This window comes from Carettochelys insculpta, chromosome 1 (assembly GCF_033958435.1).
Source record: "Carettochelys insculpta isolate YL-2023 chromosome 1, ASM3395843v1, whole genome shotgun sequence".
Lineage (NCBI taxonomy): Eukaryota > Metazoa > Chordata > Testudines > Carettochelyidae > Carettochelys > Carettochelys insculpta.
In genome coordinates, this window is record NC_134137.1 from 150,766,258 (window position 1) to 150,784,310 (window position 18,053).

The following is an 18,053-nucleotide window of genomic DNA, read 5'->3' on the forward strand; positions in this document are numbered from 1 at the left end:
GATCCAGGGGCAGGTCCTTTCCTGCTACTCTTCAATACTCCCATGTACACTCTCGCTCTGGGACGGGAACGCAGTTGTCCCAGGGGGAATTAGGTCCAGAATCCCGAGGCTTCCCTTCACAGCCCACCAGGGAGCAAGTATACCACCGAACTCGGGAGCCAGAGGATTTGGGGGAGGTTTACCCCAGCGGTTCCTCCTCATCCTCCCCAGATGACGCCATGGCCCCCGGGGATGTCTCCCCTCCGGATGACCTTAAACAATTCCAGGAGCTGTTCAAAAGAGTAGCATTCACGCAGGACATTCAAATAGCAGAGGTGCAGGAGAAGCACCATAAACTCCTGAAAAATTTGAGACCTCCGGCTTCATCTAAAATCGCTATCCCGCTGGACGAAGCCATTATGGAGTCAGCCACTAACATATGGCAGACTCCGGTCTCTATTCCACCTACGAACAAGAGAGCGGATAAGAAGTACTTCGTCCCAGCCAAGGCCATGGAGTTCCTCTTTAGTCACCCACAACCCAATTCTTTGGTGGTTGCATCATCCCAGCAGAGGTCGAAAACGTCTCAGTACAAACCGAGGGGTCGGATAAAGATGCTAAGAAACTAGAGCTGTTTGGCAGGAAGGTCTACTCCTCCTCTACCCTATTATTGAGAGTGGTAAATTACGCGGCACATCTATCAAACCATAACTTTGACAATTACTCTAGACTCACTCCTCTCATGGATTCACTCCCGGAGGACAAGAAGCCAGTGTTAAAGGCGATTGTCTAAGAAGGCTACGTGGCATCACGGACAGGAGTCCAGATTGCCCTGGACATGACAGACACAGCGGCACATTCAACAGCAGCAGCAGTGGTAATGCGTAGGGAATCCTGGTTCCAGACGTCCGGTATCCCCAGAGACCTACAGGCGAAGATCGTGGATCTTCCCTTTGATAAGCAAAAGCAGTTTGCAGACTCAACCAACTCGGTCCTCCACTCCAGCAAAGACTCGAGGGCCACACTTAAGACCTTGGGTATTTATACTCCCCCATACAAGAAAAAGTAGTTCTATCCTCAGCAAAGATACTATGCTTACCAACCACAGCGCGCTCAATGTCAGCGAGGCTATGACCAAGGGCGCCATCAACAGCAGCAGCAGTACAGGGCCCCCAGACGACGTTCTCAACAAAGCCATACACCCTCGGGACAAGCCCAGAGACAGCAATTTTGACGGTTATGTCGAGGGCTGCACTATCAACACCATCGCTCAATGCCATTCTCATCTCATGTTCTATCATCGCCTCAAGCCGTTCCACTCCCAATGGCAAAAGATCACCACAGACAAATGGGTGCTAGAAATTATAGCCACAGATTACACGATCCCCTTCCAGTCACTTCCACCGACAAAACCTCCCACCCGGCCTCATCTCAGGGACGCTGCCCATGAGGCAAGGCTGAAGCAGGAGGTAGATCACCTCATGTTCATAGGGGCGGTGGAAAGAGTGCCGGAACAATTCCAAGGGACAGGTTTTTACTCACGCTAGTTCCTAACAGAGAAGAAAACAGGAGGCTGGAGACCGATTTTGGATCTACGGGCCTCAACCGTTACTTGTGCAAGCAACGCTTTCGGATGATCACAGTTGCCTCCATACTTACGGCACTAGACGATGGAGACTGGTTTGCAGCCCTCGACTTACAAGACGCTTACTTTCATATAAGAATCCACCCGGCACACAGACGCTTCCTCTGCTTCACGGTCGGCGGGGAACATTTTCCAGTACAGGGTTCTTCCGTTCGGCCTATCCTCGGCACCCAGAGTCTTTACTAAAACCCTGGCAGTGGTATCAGCCTACCTGCACAGACGGGGGTGTTTATTTTGCCATATCTGGACGACTGTCTACTGAAAGGGGCCTCAAAGGCAGAGGTCCTACGCATGATACGCGTCACCGCGAACACGTTTACTTCGCTGGGCCTAGTTCTCAACCTCGCAAAGTCAAAGACCGAACCCACGCAAGATATAGAGTTCATAGGGGCACGCATAAACTCTATTGCAGCAAGAGTATACCTGCCTGACGCCCGCTTCCGCGCCATCAACTCCCTGGTGCAAGTCCTGACATACAGCCCCGCGGTGCTGGTCCTAATGTGCCTGCAACTGTTGGGGCACATGGCGGCAGCGACGTTTGTGGTACAGAATGCCAGGTTACACATGCGAAGCCTGCAGCATTGGCTGGCGAGTGTTTACAAACCGGCATCCCACACTGTCCACAGGGTAGTGTCGCCCACGACGGAAGTGCGCAGATCCCTAGCATGGTGGGGAAATCCCAAGAATCTGCTAGTGGAGGTGCCCTTCCACCAACCACAAATTTCTATTTTTTTTACTACCGACGCCTCCCATATAGGATGGGGAGCGCACATTGGCAGCAAGGTGACACAAGGGCTATGGTCCCCTGCGGGACAGACACTGCACATAAACATACTGGAGCTCAGAGCGGTGTTCAATGCATGCAGACATTTTTGGAAATACCTACACGGCAAAGTAGTCAGGATCAATACCGACAATACCTCCACTATGTTCTACATCAATCAACAAGGAGGGGCACGATCCTGTGCGTTATGTGCGGAAGCAGTCCGATTGTGGAACTGGTGCATCGCCAACAACATAACGTTGAAAGCCTCGTACTTGCCGGGCGCCCACAACATGAAGGCAGATCAGCTGAGCAGGCGCTTCACACTCACGCACGAATGGCAGATCCGCTCCGACCCACTACGGCGCATATTTCGTACATGGGGGTTTTCCCCAAGTCGATTTGTTTGCCACCCAGTACAACAAGAAGTGTCCCCAGTACTGCTCCAGAGCAGGAATAGGGCAGGGGTCCCTGGGGGACGCATTCATGATTTCATGGAAGGGCCCTCTACTCTACGCGTTTCCCCCCACAACGCTTATCCACAAGGTTCTGCAGAAAGCCAGAAGGGAGAGAGCTCGCATGATACTCATAGTTCCAACTTGGGACCGACAACAATGGTTTCCCTTGCCTCTGCGCATGTCGGATCATCCACCACTCCCCCTACTGGTGGCCCCGGACTTACTCACACAGGCTCAGGTGTCCATAGTGCACCCGCACCCTCAGGGACTACGCCTACAAGCATGGTTAATCTGTGGCTCAGCGCCTTAGAGAGCACGTGTGTGGAGGGAGTACAACAAGTCCTGGAGTGTAGCCTAAGGGCCTCCACCAGGAGGACTTACGAACAGAAATGGACACGCTTTACAGCCTGGTGTTCTGCCAAACAGTTAGCTCCCCTCGACGTTCCCATAACTGTAATACTAGAATACCTATTGGACCTCAAACGAGACAGGCTTTCTCTATCCTCGATAAAGGTCCACCTCGCTGCTATATCAGCTTTTCGGCATATAGAGGAAGGGCCCACCGTATTCGCCCACCCTATCGTCACAAGGTTCTTGAAGGGGCTGGTAAACCTGTACCCCCCTCGAAAACCGCTACCGCCGTTGTGGAGTTTGGACTCAGTGCTCAGCACACTATCGGGACCACCCTTCGAACCCTTAGCCATGGTACCCCTCCGACTCCTTACTATGAAAACAACCTTCCTTGCAATTACGTCAGCCCGCAGGGTGAGTGAGCTCGCAGCAGTGATGGCAACGCCGCCCTGCACAGTATTCTCAAAGGAAGCGGTAACCTTACGGTTACACCCAGCCTTCGTTCCAAAAGTTTTCTCAGAGTTCCATCTTAATGAACCAATAGTTTTACCCTCGTTTTACCCGAAGCCTCACAGCTCCAGCAAGGCGGCACACCTACATCTCCTAGATGTGAGAAGGGCGTTGGCCTTCTGCAGAGACAGAACTAAGTCCTTCCACAAAACGGACAGGCTTCTGGTGTCTCTCGCTCCCAGGTCAAAAGGGGAAGGCCTCTTTTCCCAGAGAATTTCGAAGCACATTGTATCCTGTATAAAAATGTGCTACGAGCTTCAAAAGACCCCTTTGCTGGCTCCGCCTAGGGCTCACTCCACCAGGGCGGTGGCGGCATCAACAGCCTTCTTCAAGGGAATTGCGTTAAAAGACATCTGTAGAGCGGCGACCTGGTCATCCTACGACACCTTTGCCAAGCATTACACCCTGCATCGGGTATTCGAGGAGGATACCCATCTGTTGACAGCAGTCCTCTCGGGGCAAGCTGCACATAAATCGATTACCCACCTCCTTACTTGGGTTACTGCTGGGTAGTCATCTATTGTGGAGCACCCACAGGGACCACTCGAAGAAGAAAGAGAAGTTACTCACCTGTAGTAAAGATGGTTCTTCGAGATGTGTCCCCGTGGGTGCTCCACCACCCGCCCATCCTCCCCGCTTCGGATCTCTGTCTGGTGTTTTTCAGGAGCATCCGAGGCGGTTGGTCAAGGAACTGGCGGGGACCAGATTGCGCACATGGCCGGGGGTGCGCAAGGGAGCAGCGTGCGTCGGTGCATGCGCGATCCAATATTAATTGCTAGAAGAATTCCGATCTGCGGCGCCGGGTGAGCCCAACACCTATTGTGGAGCACCCACGGGGACACATCTCGAAGAACCATCGTTACTACAGGTGAGTAACTTCTCTTTTCCCCACTTGAGGCACATTCAGTAAGAGGAAAGAGTAGGCCGAAGGTCAACTAACTCACCCAAAAGAATTCCTCAAGCCCAAGGACACAGGACGCAGGGACATCTGGCCCTGACTTTAACCAACAAAGCTATTCCAGATGTTTGTACTATTTCTGACAGAGGTGAATTTTCAACTAGGATAAAGCTGATAGAGTTGGCTCCCCACACCTAGTGCAAGGGGCATGTTATTAGAAAGAAGGTGACTGAGGAGAACTCTCCTGTACTTTGAGAATTCTCATCTGGCTTATGATCCTTTAGGGACGATAGCCAGCTGATGCGAGTTACTGCTGCCCCTCCACTGCTGTTTGTAAGGTCAATACTGCAAATGAGGCAGTTGGAAAAGCAGGAAGCTATAACTGTCCTCATAATGGCCCTTTCCACTACTTCAGGTGTATCTGGAGGGAATATTGGGCTGTATTTCTGGTAGCCCCAGTGCTTAAACATTTGACTATTGAAGTGTTTGTATCTATTTGATGTAGCACTATGTATAATAAGCCAAACTTTTTTTTTTCTGTGAATAGATATCTGTCAAGGAAGTTCCAGATAAATCTGTCCCAGCACGTGATGCAAAGAGTGATGACAATCAAGGTATGAGGGCAAAGTCTCTTGTCTTTTTGCTTCGTTTATTGGATTTTAGATGTAAATAGGTGCTTTATACAATTCCTTTTGCTAACTGAGTATGTGCAAATCTAGCTTCTGAGACATTTGTGCATTAATGCGAATCTGAAAGAAAGACTTGTAACAGAACTGAACAGTAAGGTTAGATCTACACTGGCCCCTCCTATCCGAAAGGGACATGCAAATGCAGTGGATCAAAAATGCAAACAAGGTGCTAGTTTGCCTATTCAGTGCCTCATTTGCATAATGACGGCCACTTGCCAGTCCAGAAGAGCTGCTTTTGAAATGCAAAACAGCCATGTAGATGGGGTTCCTTCAAAAGGAAGCCCCGCTTTCAAAATCACCCTTCTTCCTAATTTTTTCAGAAAGAAGGGCGCTTTTGAAAGGAGCGCTTTCAAAGGAGCCCTGTCTACATGGCTGTTTTGCATTTTGAAAGTATCTGTTCTGGAATGGCGAGTGGCCATCGTCATTCAAAGGAAGCACTAAATAGGCAAATTAGTACTTCATTGCATTTTCCATCCACCCTATTTGCATGTCCCTTTCAGAAGGGAGGGTCCAGTGTAGAAGTAGCCTAAATGAAGAGAGAATTTACTGACAGCAACAGAGCTGAAGAAAAACAAATTAATGGACAGTTATTTGAAAGCAAACCACTTGTATCTGAATAACTTTTGCAATCCAAATACACCACCTAAATATATGTTGGTCCAAATGGACCAAATGCTATACTTTTTGCCTGAGACTCCCCACAGGAATTTTGCTTGAGTTAAAGTGCCGGATCTGGACCAAAAAGGTAATAAAACAAACTGTGATGATTTTTTTAAGCCTTCCTCAGGTCTGCCTCATTCTCCGTACCTGACATGCTTAGGTAACAAGGAAAGCCTTTCACTATGTAATGATGCCATATGGATGAAGTTTTGCTTTATGCATATTTATTATTTGTTATATTATTTTTCTTAGCCAAAGTGCAATTGCAGGATTGGAAGGTTTGCTTGGTCTTATTCTTCAAGTTATTGTTCTATATGAGATGTCAAAAGAAGAAAGGAAAATACTTCCTCAGGGTGTTGTCCTGAAGAACAGTGCTCAAACACAACTGAATTATCTTTTGTTGAATAGTATATTTGCCAAAAAATGCATTTTTTGCAGCACTGAAACTATTTATTGGTTTGACTAATAGTTTCGAGGGAAAATTAAAATGGTTTGTTTCTACTTGATGGTTTTGAAATGTTTCGGTTTTTTATTTTTAAACATTTCATTTTTATTTTATTTTGATTTCATTTTGGTTATTGCAAAACTCCCCAAAATGAATAGAAAAAGTATCCAAGGTAAAACAAAACATTTTGTTCAACCTGAACAAAAGGAAAAGCTGAAAAAGTAGAGATTTTTTTTTTCAGGGGCTTCATTTTTTTGAGGTCAAACAAAATATTTTTGTAAAACTGAAACGTTATTTGATTAGCTTTACTCTCGAGGACTCAAAAGTTTGTAGCTCAGGATGTTGATAGTGAAACAAATTCTTACGTTTTTCCATCTTCTCACAGGTAAAGCAATATTATGTGTTATCAGTTGATTATGTATGTGAATGCGTATGAAAGTGGAAAAAGGGATGGGATTGAGGAACTCCATTAAATCAGAATATATTTCAGCGAAGTGAGTTTCATCTATAATGAGCCCCTGTAACAGTTTTCTGCAAAATGCATACAGCATTTTTAGTTGGGTGTGTATATGTTTTGCTAATATATTTGATGTAGGATGTTTTAGGTGTTGGTGGAAAAGGGACATTGTGATTTAAACCTTTTGAGAAGGGAGCAAGCACAGAGTATTTGGAACTCCCAGGTTTTAATCTCAGCTCAGTTGCTGACTCACTGTGTGCCTTTGGGCAAGTCACGTAGACCTAAGTTTATCAAAAATTTTTGAATGCTTCTGTTTTTAGGTTTCTATCGGAAGGCATTTATGTCCTAACTTTAAGAGTTATTGACTGTCGAATGTGCCCAGTTCCCATTAACTGGAGTTGCAAGTGCTCAGCAAATTTGAAAGTTGTATACTTGGTCTTTCAGGTTGAACACCCAAAAACAGAAGCACTCAAAATTGGTGGTCGTTTAGCAATTTGGGCCTAGAGTCTTCTGTTCTTTGCTTTTTAAAAATTCAATATAGGTAAGTGACTTCACACCGCTGTTCTGAGAAATAATTTATCTAATGTATTTAATTTCCTTTTTAGCATGTATGAAGTTTTATTAAGAGGACCTTAATCAAAGTTGAGAGTTATAAACTGTTCTTTTCCAAGTATGTAATTAATTTAAAATAACGTTGTTTATTTTTAATTAAGCTCTGAACATAAGCTCTATTTCCAAAACAATACCAAAGGATTTTAAACCATCTCAACATTTGCCTGTAAAAACAGGTAAGAGGGAAAAATTTCATATTTTTTTTTAAAAAGAACTTGTCAGATAAATGAGTTTCTTATCAAAATGAGCCTAAATTTGTTTTATTTCATTTCACTGTTGTTGTTCCTTTTACTGATTATTTTTAATAATAAAATAACATTTAAACTGATCCCATGGATTAATGACCATTATTTGCAAAATTAATCTGAATTAGGATTTGAACTTGTCAGAAAGGTTCACATTCTGTACCTTTCTTCTAATTTTTTTAAGGAATTTAAAATCTTATATTATTAAGCACAAAGGACATTTTGTAATATAGCATATAGTAAAGCTATTTTTGTACAGTGGATTGGTAAAAAAGCATTAGTGATATAACTGTTCATGGAAACTGTTTGATTACATCTACACGAGAGGGTTTTTCCAGGAAAACTGAGCTTTTGTTGGAAAAGTCCACGGAGCATCTACACGCAAAATGTGCATTGTCAGCAGTCTGTCAGCAAAACTTGGCACATCTGCCAGCAGCATTATACCTCTCTGCATTCAAGTATAACACCTTTCTTGACAGTTTCTGGTTTGCAGAGCTTTGGGTCAGACGTCCTGTCGCGAGATGGTCAGGCAGCCTGGCTGCTCTGTGTCAACAGAGAGGATTGCTGTTTTGATCTGCTTTTATGTGTTGACAGAAGTTTTGCTGGGAAGTCCCTTCTGACACTCACTCCTATTGACCGATGCTTCTTGTGTAGACATAGCCTTCCCAAACAGAGTCAATACTATGTCTTGCCAGTGAGTCTGAATAGTCCTGATTTTCACAGAGTTAAATACCCATAGTTCTCATACGAGTCAATATTGGTTGTGGGTGCTTTTCGGTTTTGAAAATTAGACCTTGTGACAAGAATTATCGTGGCATAGCACCGAATGCATAGTTCAAGCTATCCTTTCGTGTAGCTATTGATTTACTGCCCCAACCTTGTCATCTTAGAGAGTCTGGAATGGCACGTGTCAAAAATTGCTTGCTTGGTCATATTCTGTTCATCTAACTCCAGTGAGAAGTGGTGCATTTAAAATTAATCACCCAACCTTCCGAAAAATGTTCTATGCTAAGCTCTTAATGTTTGAAAATGCCATCAGGGCTCGAGCTTGTACACCTCAGTGGTTAACCAGTTAGGTTTTAGTGCAAATCTGGATTTACCCTTTTAAAAATGAAGTTACTGGTACTTTTAATCCTGAAGATATCTTTGATTAGACAAACCTGACCCCCAAGCGCTTGCCGTAACAGTTGTACCTTAAAACTGAAATTTATTAATGGCCCCTCAACAGCTGCGTGCCTTACTTCTAACTGTTTATTTATTTATTTATTTATTTATTTATTTATTGGCTGTCTCCCTCCCAAACACTCGGTAACTGCCAGATTTCCTATCTTCAACTCATGTTTGTGACTGATTGCTTGGTCTGCTAGATGTATACATCCGTTGAGGAGGGAGATTTAGTGGCAGAATCTTCATCTTTCTCTCTTTATATTCCCCTGGGATTTCTGCATTTCAGTTTAGCAGCACTCCTAGCATTGCAGTTCAAAAACACTATCATTGCTCATACTTGTTCCTAACCCACTGCCAATTCTAGCCCCTTCTGCCCATTTTCTCTGTGGAGATGGGATGTATGCTGCTGTACTGCTCTTGTAGGGGCATAGTTTTGTACCCCCGACAAGGTTGGGGCAGAGTCTTAATTCCCATTCCAAACCCCACAGAGGGAAAGGTGGTGGTAAAAACTCAGTACCTCCTCATGTATCCCTTTTCCCTCCTGTCTCCTTTGTTACCTGCTGCCCTGCAATCTCTTTCCACTTAGTCACTCCATTTTAATCCCAAGAAAAATAAATGGGATGAAATTTAAGAGGAAGACTAAGGTTTTATGAATCAGGAAAAAATGGTATTATGAAATCACTTAGACTGTGGCATTGTCCATGAAGGAAATTGTGGTCACCCAAAACTGAATCAGACAAAATACTGGAGACTAATAGGCACGACCTTGGACTGGCAAATGGATTGAGTAAAATAATATGACAGAAGTTAAGAGGTGGAAAAGACTTGCTACATTGAAGATAAATATAATAATTAGACAGTTTTCATATAGAGGTCACCAATGTTTAAATATCATTGTTATCTCATTAGGCTTCAGAACTAGAACTTCATTGAGATCAAAAACAACAAAAAGTCCTGTAGCACTAACAGATATTTTGAAGTATAAACTTTCATGGCCAAAGACCTGTTTCATCAGATGCAACATAGTGGAGATTCCAGAGGCAGGTCTAATTATGAGAAGGAGGGAGTCCCTTTCAAAAGGTAGCCCAGAGTTGACAAGGTCAGTTCATTCAGGGAGGATGTGGCCCACTTCCAGCAGCTGACATCTCTGAGTTCAGAGCCCTGCAGATTACTGGATATCTGCTTAATATCCACAGACCATGTTTGCAGATAGCAGATCAGATGTGAATACATATTTTGTAGTCATGCAGTGCTATAATTGAGATGAAAAGGTGAAATTCATATCTCTCTTGCAGCTGTTGATTCAGGCTGTCTGTGTTATAAACTTAGGAAAGACAGCATTTCTTGGGTTCACATTTGGATAATTTTCTTCACAATCATAAAGATTGAAATTGGAAGGCAGCAGAAGCTATTTGCTCCTGCCCCTTAGAAAATCGTGCCGCTGTGAAATCATGTTGTTGAATTTTGGTGTCTATGTTTAAAAAATTAGGTCTTTAATTATTTCCAAATGACATCTTAAATTCTGCACTTGCTGGTTAGGCCAGCCAGGAAACAGCTCAGTATGGTGTATTGTGAAAGAGTGATTTAGGGTAGAGGAGAAATCCTTATTTCTTCCTTTCTCTTTTCTACCACATTAGCATATTAGCACTATTTACTGTGAGGCTTTCAGTTCAGCCTGTAGCCTCTATGGCAGGGCCATGACACACTCTAATTCTTCAAATCTGAACAGACTGCAAGACATGAGTCCCAAAGGTCCAGAATCTGTATCCAAATAAATGTACTGGGATTTTCTTCATATCTCTATTTCTTTTGTGCTTTCCATTTGACACACAGACTTGTGTATTTTATTGTTACATTTTCTGCAGGTGTCTGTGCAACTAATTATTGCACATACAAATTAACTGTCTTATTTTGGAGTGGGGGGAGTGGATCGCAAAGAGTTTCACCCCACCATTTGTGTTATTGGTGTCATAAAAATCTTAATCTTGAATTTCCTGGGCTTTCAGTTGTTTAAAAAAAGGTCTCAACTATCACATTGCATTGATGTGTTTTTTTATTTAATACAATAATCAGTTCCCTCTGTATCCCTGGGTTCTGCTCAACCAAAACATCATTGGAGGACACTGATGTCCATCTGCCATATTTTCTGGGAGTGGTCTGCAGAAAACAAATATTCTGAAAATATGGTTAATCTGGAGGGATATAAAATGAAAAAGCAAATCCTTCAGAAATTATACATATAATTGAAAAGTTATTTCAGTGTTGTCAAAATGGGGCATATGTCTGTAGGAATCTGTTGCTAAAATTGTATTCCATGAGTGTTTTAAACCTAAAAAAAGATTATTGCTCTCCTCTCTTTCTTTTAGTTGCTCGTAAGAGTTGGTTACACTGGTATCAGAAGTGACTCAGGGTCTTTTGTTGATGATAGTAATCTAGGGAGACATTCTTTCATGAGTGGCTTTCTTACTGAGCATTAATCTCTTCTGTATATCCTCCACTTAGTGCCTTGGTCGGTAGTGCACAGCCCATGCAAATAGCTTGTCTAATGAGGGAAAGTATGTGTTTGTAGATCTGCATTATGTTGCCTGCTGTCTCACTTGAGCTACATGTCTGTAAACCCCCTAATTAGTATGTGCATACAAGAGAATAATACACATCATTAAAAGTCAACTTTTGCCAACTGCTAACACGGACAGCTCCTGTGTAGGAAAATATGGTAAGATCAACTAGATAGAGCTCTGCAAATCTGTGGCTTGTTATGCTGGGAAAAGTGTAACTCTGACACTCTTTATGTGTTTGCAGTGATTAATTCTAACTATGATTCTGCCAATAAAGAAACCTCTTCCTTTAAAAAAAAAGTTTTGTTAACAAGTAATCTGTTGGTTTCAGCTGTTCAGGAATCGAACGCACTCAAGTCAAGACCAAGATCCAGGTACGCTATTTCTATTTCTGTCAAACAAATATTCCCAACTTATGAGATCTTGAAATACCAAACTGTTCAGGAGTGAGGTTCTGCTGTTGCACTTTAACTGTGGTGGAAAGAGAGGCTGACCTAATGTCATGTAGAGAGATCTGTCATCCTCCCATTTCAGGAACTGATTCAGTACTTCATCTAACTGAAAATTGCATGCTACATATGGATAACCACATTGGACAACCTTGAGAGTACCAATAATGGCAGCATCTGATGCAACTGAGAGTCCTGTTGTTTGAACCGGTTGGTGCATAAAGGAACACATGAAGAGGAAGATGGATTAAAAATTAAACATGCTAAGTTTGGATACTTGAAGGGAACAAAAAAGACAACTCATGTCTGAAACTATTGTGTAATTAAAGTTGTAGTAACTGGATTAAGCATTGCTTTTTGGCTGATAATCAGCATTCTAATATGCCCTCATCATATATTATATTTTAGGTTGTCTATTTCAGATGGTCAGATTAAATACTTAGGTGCTTCATTTCTTTCTCTAATATAATGTATATGTAATCATAAGTCTCTTCCTCATAAACCTTATAATTAATTGAACAAAAAAAAGAAAGTAATGGAGAAAAAAAGAGTGTGGCAAAGGGAGACAAATCAAAGAATGGGAGAAACTAAATGAAATAAACACTTGGAAATTAAACTAAAGGCTACAGAGAACAAAATTATGCACTTGCCTGTTGAGAGTTTGTTTCAAGGGTAGTAGAGGCATCCTCCAAAGCCAGGAATTGTAGAAGTACTATGCAGATTTCTATGCAGCAGATGTATTTTTGCTTCAAAAGTGGCAGTAAATTGAGGGGAAGAATGGAAAGGAGTTTGACTGGCACACTACAGCAAAGCAGAGCACAGGTGCTGAAGGCAGACAGAATTTGCAGGGCAGAAGTTTTTATGTTTCAGATTTGGAAAAAAAGCGTTGAGTGGGGAACAATATGAAGTAATATCTAATAAGATAGTTAAGTGAGTAGTAGAAAATATAACAGTGAAAAATGTACTTTGGACAAGTATGTGAAAGCTAGAAATGAATTAATCAGAGAAGAGGAATGCAAGGCTGATGTAATATGGTAAGGATTTTTTTACTTTTGGAAAGCTGAGTTATATGCCTGTTTTCTCAGTGCCTACTAGCTCTTTAGCCATGTGATGGAATCAATGTAACTAGATACAGCTAGATTTTTGGCCATGAGTAGTATGTTGAAATAGAATGGCAGGATAGAGTTGAGAGCCATGGCTGATAAAGTGTGTGTTCAGGAAGACTGCATAGCAGGTGCATACTTCGTGCCTAATTTAGGCCAGGACTACTTCTATTTTCAGATTCACTTAACTGTGTCTTTAAAATCATAGAAGTGGGGGAGAGCTTAAATTTCTTTGAAAATAAAATCACATGACTAAGGGACTTTAATATAATATAGCAGACCCCAACTTATGCAGAGGTTGTGTTCCTGGCAACCTCCATGTAAGCTGAATTTTCGCATAACTCCGAAGTCAGGAAATTGACCAGCACAACAGGGGACAGGAAATTGACCAGCTTGGTTCCTGCCTGGCCGCCACTCTGCTAGCCAGGTGTGGCTTCTCCCCAGCTTCCCCCACAGCTGGGGGAAGCTGGGGAGAAGCCACAGTGGCGCAGCTGTCTGTCCACTTGGCTTTCCCCAGCTGGGAGATGCCATGCCAGGCAGATACCTGTGATGCTGCAGCTTGTCCCAGCTGGTCAGTTTCCTGGGTCCCACAAGCAGCCAGGAGAGGAGAACCAGGCTGCCCCCTGGTTTCTGACTCCCTGCCTTGTTGGGATGATCAGTTTCTCGGCTCTTGCAAGCCCAGGGGAGTTCCCATCTCCCCTCAACTTGCACAAAAATTCGAGTTACATGGGGATGGGGGGCGGTGCGGGGTTTTCAGAAATTCAACCCCTCTGCGTAAGTTGAGAGTTTACTGTATGGAATACATTCATTATTAACTCCAGAACCCTTGTCTAGTGTGTATGGCATAAGTCACAAGAGTGTTTGTGTTTATATATTCCCCTCAGTGCCCAGTCCACAGTGAATATAGGTAGAGTTGGAGAGAGGATAGAAGTTCTAGTTTGCAAAGGATTTTGAGGTTTCAGGTTTTGACGTTGTTTCAGTTAGGAGGAAAATCTGAAAAATTTGAAATTTTTTGCAAAGGAAAATGCAAAAAATTGTCCACTTTTTTGATTTTGTATTATATTACAACAAATAACAAAAATGAGAAATGAAAAATGGAAATGTTTCACTCAAATAATGTTGCACCAGGATACTGACACTTTTAAACAAAATTCCTGTAGAATTGCTTGCATTTTGATTTTAATAGAACTGCATATTATGTCAGAGTATAGTTCCCTTGAAGTTTGTCTGACCCACTTTAGAGAGGAGTCTGCTCTGAGCTAGAATGCCTTGACCTTTAGTTCAGTCTCCAGAGTTTCATTGCCAGTTCAGTCCCAGGTGTCAGTATGGTAGCATTTTATTAACTCTGAAAATCCAGATGCGTTTTTCCCTCACAGGCATTAATTTACAGTTCCTTACAGGATGACAGTGTTAAGCTGCCTATTTTTTTCTCCAGTATATTTAGCCTTCCATTATTTATTTGTTTGGTTTTGAAGTACAATATTTTAAGGCCTTAATCCAAAGCCCTCTGACTGTATTGACTTTTGGATCAGGTTTTAAATGAGTAGAGTTGGAAGATTCAAAATCCTAGGGTGAAAAATGCAATGGATGCAAAGGTCATGTTGCAGCCAAACTCTGAAACAAGTTTGGTTTTGCTTCACACGTGTATTGGTTTAATCAAAAATGAAAAAGATTGAAGTTGCCAAAGTCTAACCTGTTAACAGAGAGTTGTCTGCAACTGCTGCCAATCTAGCAAAAGCTGCTGATCCGTTTCCCCATTAGTTGTAGATTAATCGTTTTTTGTCTTGTTTTTCATTCTTAGTCCGTTCAAGTACCATAGTGAGTACCAATCAACTAGCTCACTGGATAAAGGAGAATCATGTGATCTGAACCAGAAAGCTCAGCATAGATTGTCTCTGCTGCAGCACATTTAGGGCAAAAACACTCTGGACTTATCTGGCCTATTTGCTCAGAGAGATAGAGTTCTCCTTCCTGGGCCAATGAAACTGAGGAGTCCCAAGAGGCCAGGAATTCCATTAGAGCAGGGCAGATTTTTAATTTCCCTGGTATTTTGAAGGGGCCCTATAAGTAGGTGCTCTGATGGTGAGCTGACTGAGATTGACCCGTTTTTGGACTTTTTCCACATCTTGGAAGGGGTTTGCAGGCATGTTGCACTGTCATAGAACCTCTCAGAGAGATTTTGTGTTACCAGAAGCCCTGACTCTGGGGCTATGCTAGTAGAATCGATCAAAGCCACAGGCTGAAAGTAGTCCCCTACAAGAATGTTCATTCACTGGTGATCCCTTTGCTCAAAGATGAGCTCTACCATGGATTTGCATATCATTCCTGAGTTGACTGAGTCCAATCCTGGAACCACAAATCTGCCCATAATAGGTGCAGACATTTTGAGGCCCGCCAGCTGCCTGCTGGAAGGAAGTTCTTTCTTTTCCCTTCCCTCTCTCTCTCTTTTCGGCTTCAAGGGAAAGGCAGTTCTCCTCAGAGCAGACCGCTGCCTGGTGGAGGATATTGGGATTGGTTGGTGGCTTGCCTCCTGCCAGCTTGTGATGTCCATATCAGTTTTCTTAATATATGCTTTGATATATTTTAGTAGCATTTCCTCTGACCACCATAGGATCTTTGACCATGGGTGAGCTGAGAGTAGAGGACTCGCTTTGGGAGACGAGAGCCTGGCACCCATACACAATGTACAGTCCCGCAAAGTTGGTGCATGAGGATCATTGCTTTAATGCTGATTGCACTGATTTCAGTGACGTTGCTGATGTTGGTACAGTGATTTTGTCTCTTGATGCAAAGGATCTTCCAGGGGTATAGTTGTTGTTCCCTCCAGATTCTTGAGATGCTGTTGATATGTCACTCAGTTTTTGCATCCATAAAAGAGTGTAAGAACAACAAGTATCTTGTAGACCTAAATCTTCGTGTTCTGACGTAAGTCCTGGCCCATGAAAACACATTGGACAAATTTTTCAAAGGAAACCCTTGTACACTGGATCCTGTGGTGGGTCTCGCTGTTGATTTTAGCATTTTGAGAAAGTTGGCTGCCCGTGTAGCAAAGGTGATAACTGTCTGCAAAGTCTGACTCGATGATCTGTGGTGGGTCATGTGCAAGTCCTGAAGCAAGTTAATAGAATATTTTTGTCTTCACCACATTAAGTGGGAGTCATAGGCTTCAGTAAGCTTGCACAAGGAAATCCAGTATGGACTGTAGGTCACTCTCAGTGTGTACAAGGATGACAAAGTAATCGGCATACTGAAGATCAGTAATAGACACACTGAAGATTAAACAGCTGCTCATCCCTTCTGTATTGAATGTGATCTCCGTTGGTGAGATGTTCTTTAACAAGGACCAAAAATGACCACTAAATAGATGAAGAGCAGGGTTGGGTCAATAATTCATCCTTGTTTAATCCCAATTTTGATGATGAAAGTTCCATCTGAAGGCTGTTACAGAGAATCATGGTAGGCATCTGATCATGGAGAAGTCGTAAAACCTTAATAAATTTTGGAGGGTGGCCGAGGGCCAACATCTTCCATAGGGCATTGCAACTGACCGAGTCAAAGGTCTTTGTCAAATCAATGAAGGCTATATACAGGTCCTGATTTTGCTTCGAAGACATTTCCTGGATATGGTGGGCAATGATGATCATATTGAGTCCCACAGGATGGTCTAAAACTGTGGTGAGATTCTGCCAGTGTTTCCTCAAAAAGGAGAGGTACTCAGTTTAAGAGGATATAGGAAAGAATTTTTCCTGCCATAGACAACAAAGCTATATTTTGATAATTTCTGCACTCTGACTTGTCTCCTTTCTTAATGATTGTAAAAATGTTAGTGTTTCTCATGTCTTTTGGAATCATCTCATTGTATTGGCTATGACGAAATAAATATTGGAGCTTCCTTACCAGTTCTTTACTTCCAAATTTGTAGACTTCAGCTGGTATACCATCTGATCCTGCTGTCTTGTTGTTCTTGGTTTGCGTAGTGGCTTGTGTTATTTCTTCAAGTGGTGGGAGGCAGTCAGCAAGCAATTCTCTTTCATGTCATTTAGGTATAGAATTGATAATGGCATCAAAGACTGTTGACTCACTGTTCAGGAGTGACTGTAAATTGTCCTTCAATTGTCCTTCAAGCTACTCAAGTCATATTTATCAGCATAAAGCTCAAGCTTCTTGGCTTTTACTCACCGCCACTTACAGTTAATGTCATGGATTTTCCTTTGGGCTTCAGCCTTGTATTATTTGTGTGACTCTCTTTTTTTGCCGGTGTGGTATGTCATTTTGCCACGTGATGAGCTTTTCTTTTCTGGTTGAGCAGGCCTTGAATCTGAGCATCTGCCAAGAGTATGCCAGTCTTTAATCCCCTTCAGAAGTTTTCATTATCATCCTCAGTGGTAGGCAAACTTCTCTTGGAAATTCTGCTGAAGTTTCTCCCAAGTAATTTATATCTTCAAGGATCTTGTTGAATTACTTTTGTACTAATTTTGTCTGCTTGTGATGCCTTGAAATGATCTGGAAAATTCATTATTGATCTAAGAAGGCAAAGGTCCGTCCAATAGACATTGGTTCCGTGCATGGCCCTCGTGAAGTGAGCATTCTTCTGACATTGAGCTCTCACAAAAAATAGTTAAGAAGTTGCTAGTGCCTGGAGATCGGATATCTCCAGGAGGTCTTACGTTTTTCACTTTGTCTAAAGAGGGTGTTTGTAATGACCAATTCACGCTCTACATGTTTGCTTAGGAAGAGGATGCTCTTGGAGATGGCCATTCCTATTCCTTTTACCATAGTGTCATTTCTGAAATCTGATTCCAGCCTGCTTCTAATATTAAAATCTCTGAGAAGTATGATCTTGTCCTCCTTCGGAATGTTGGTCAAGGCTCCGTCAAAAATCAGTATAGAATCAGGTGTTGGGGCACAAGCACTGCTGACAGCAGCAGACTGGTTGTTACTGAGCTGAAGAAAGAGAGTCGTAAGATGTTTATTGATTCCTGGAGAAATTTTGTAAGTTGACTAACAAACTTATTGCTAATTGCAAAATGGACACCAAGAATTTACCTATCTTCTGCAGATTTT

At 42.6% G+C, this 18,053-nt stretch overlaps 1 protein-coding gene across 5 annotated transcripts in view; it reads left to right on the forward strand.

Moving 5' to 3' along the window:
• The window catches only part of REPS2 (RALBP1 associated Eps domain containing 2), a 167,383-nt gene that overhangs the window by 95,213 nt on the left and 54,117 nt on the right, over nucleotides 1–18,053 (forward strand). For all 5 annotated transcript variants that reach the window (XM_074993718.1, XM_074993698.1, XM_074993688.1 and 2 more), the window contains 3 exons: nucleotides 5,152–5,218; nucleotides 7,569–7,643; nucleotides 11,769–11,811. In XM_074993718.1, coding sequence (XP_074849819.1) covers nucleotides 5,152–5,218; nucleotides 7,569–7,643; nucleotides 11,769–11,811 — 185 coding nt within the window. The remainder of the gene's footprint in view (nucleotides 1–5,151; nucleotides 5,219–7,568; nucleotides 7,644–11,768; nucleotides 11,812–18,053) is intronic.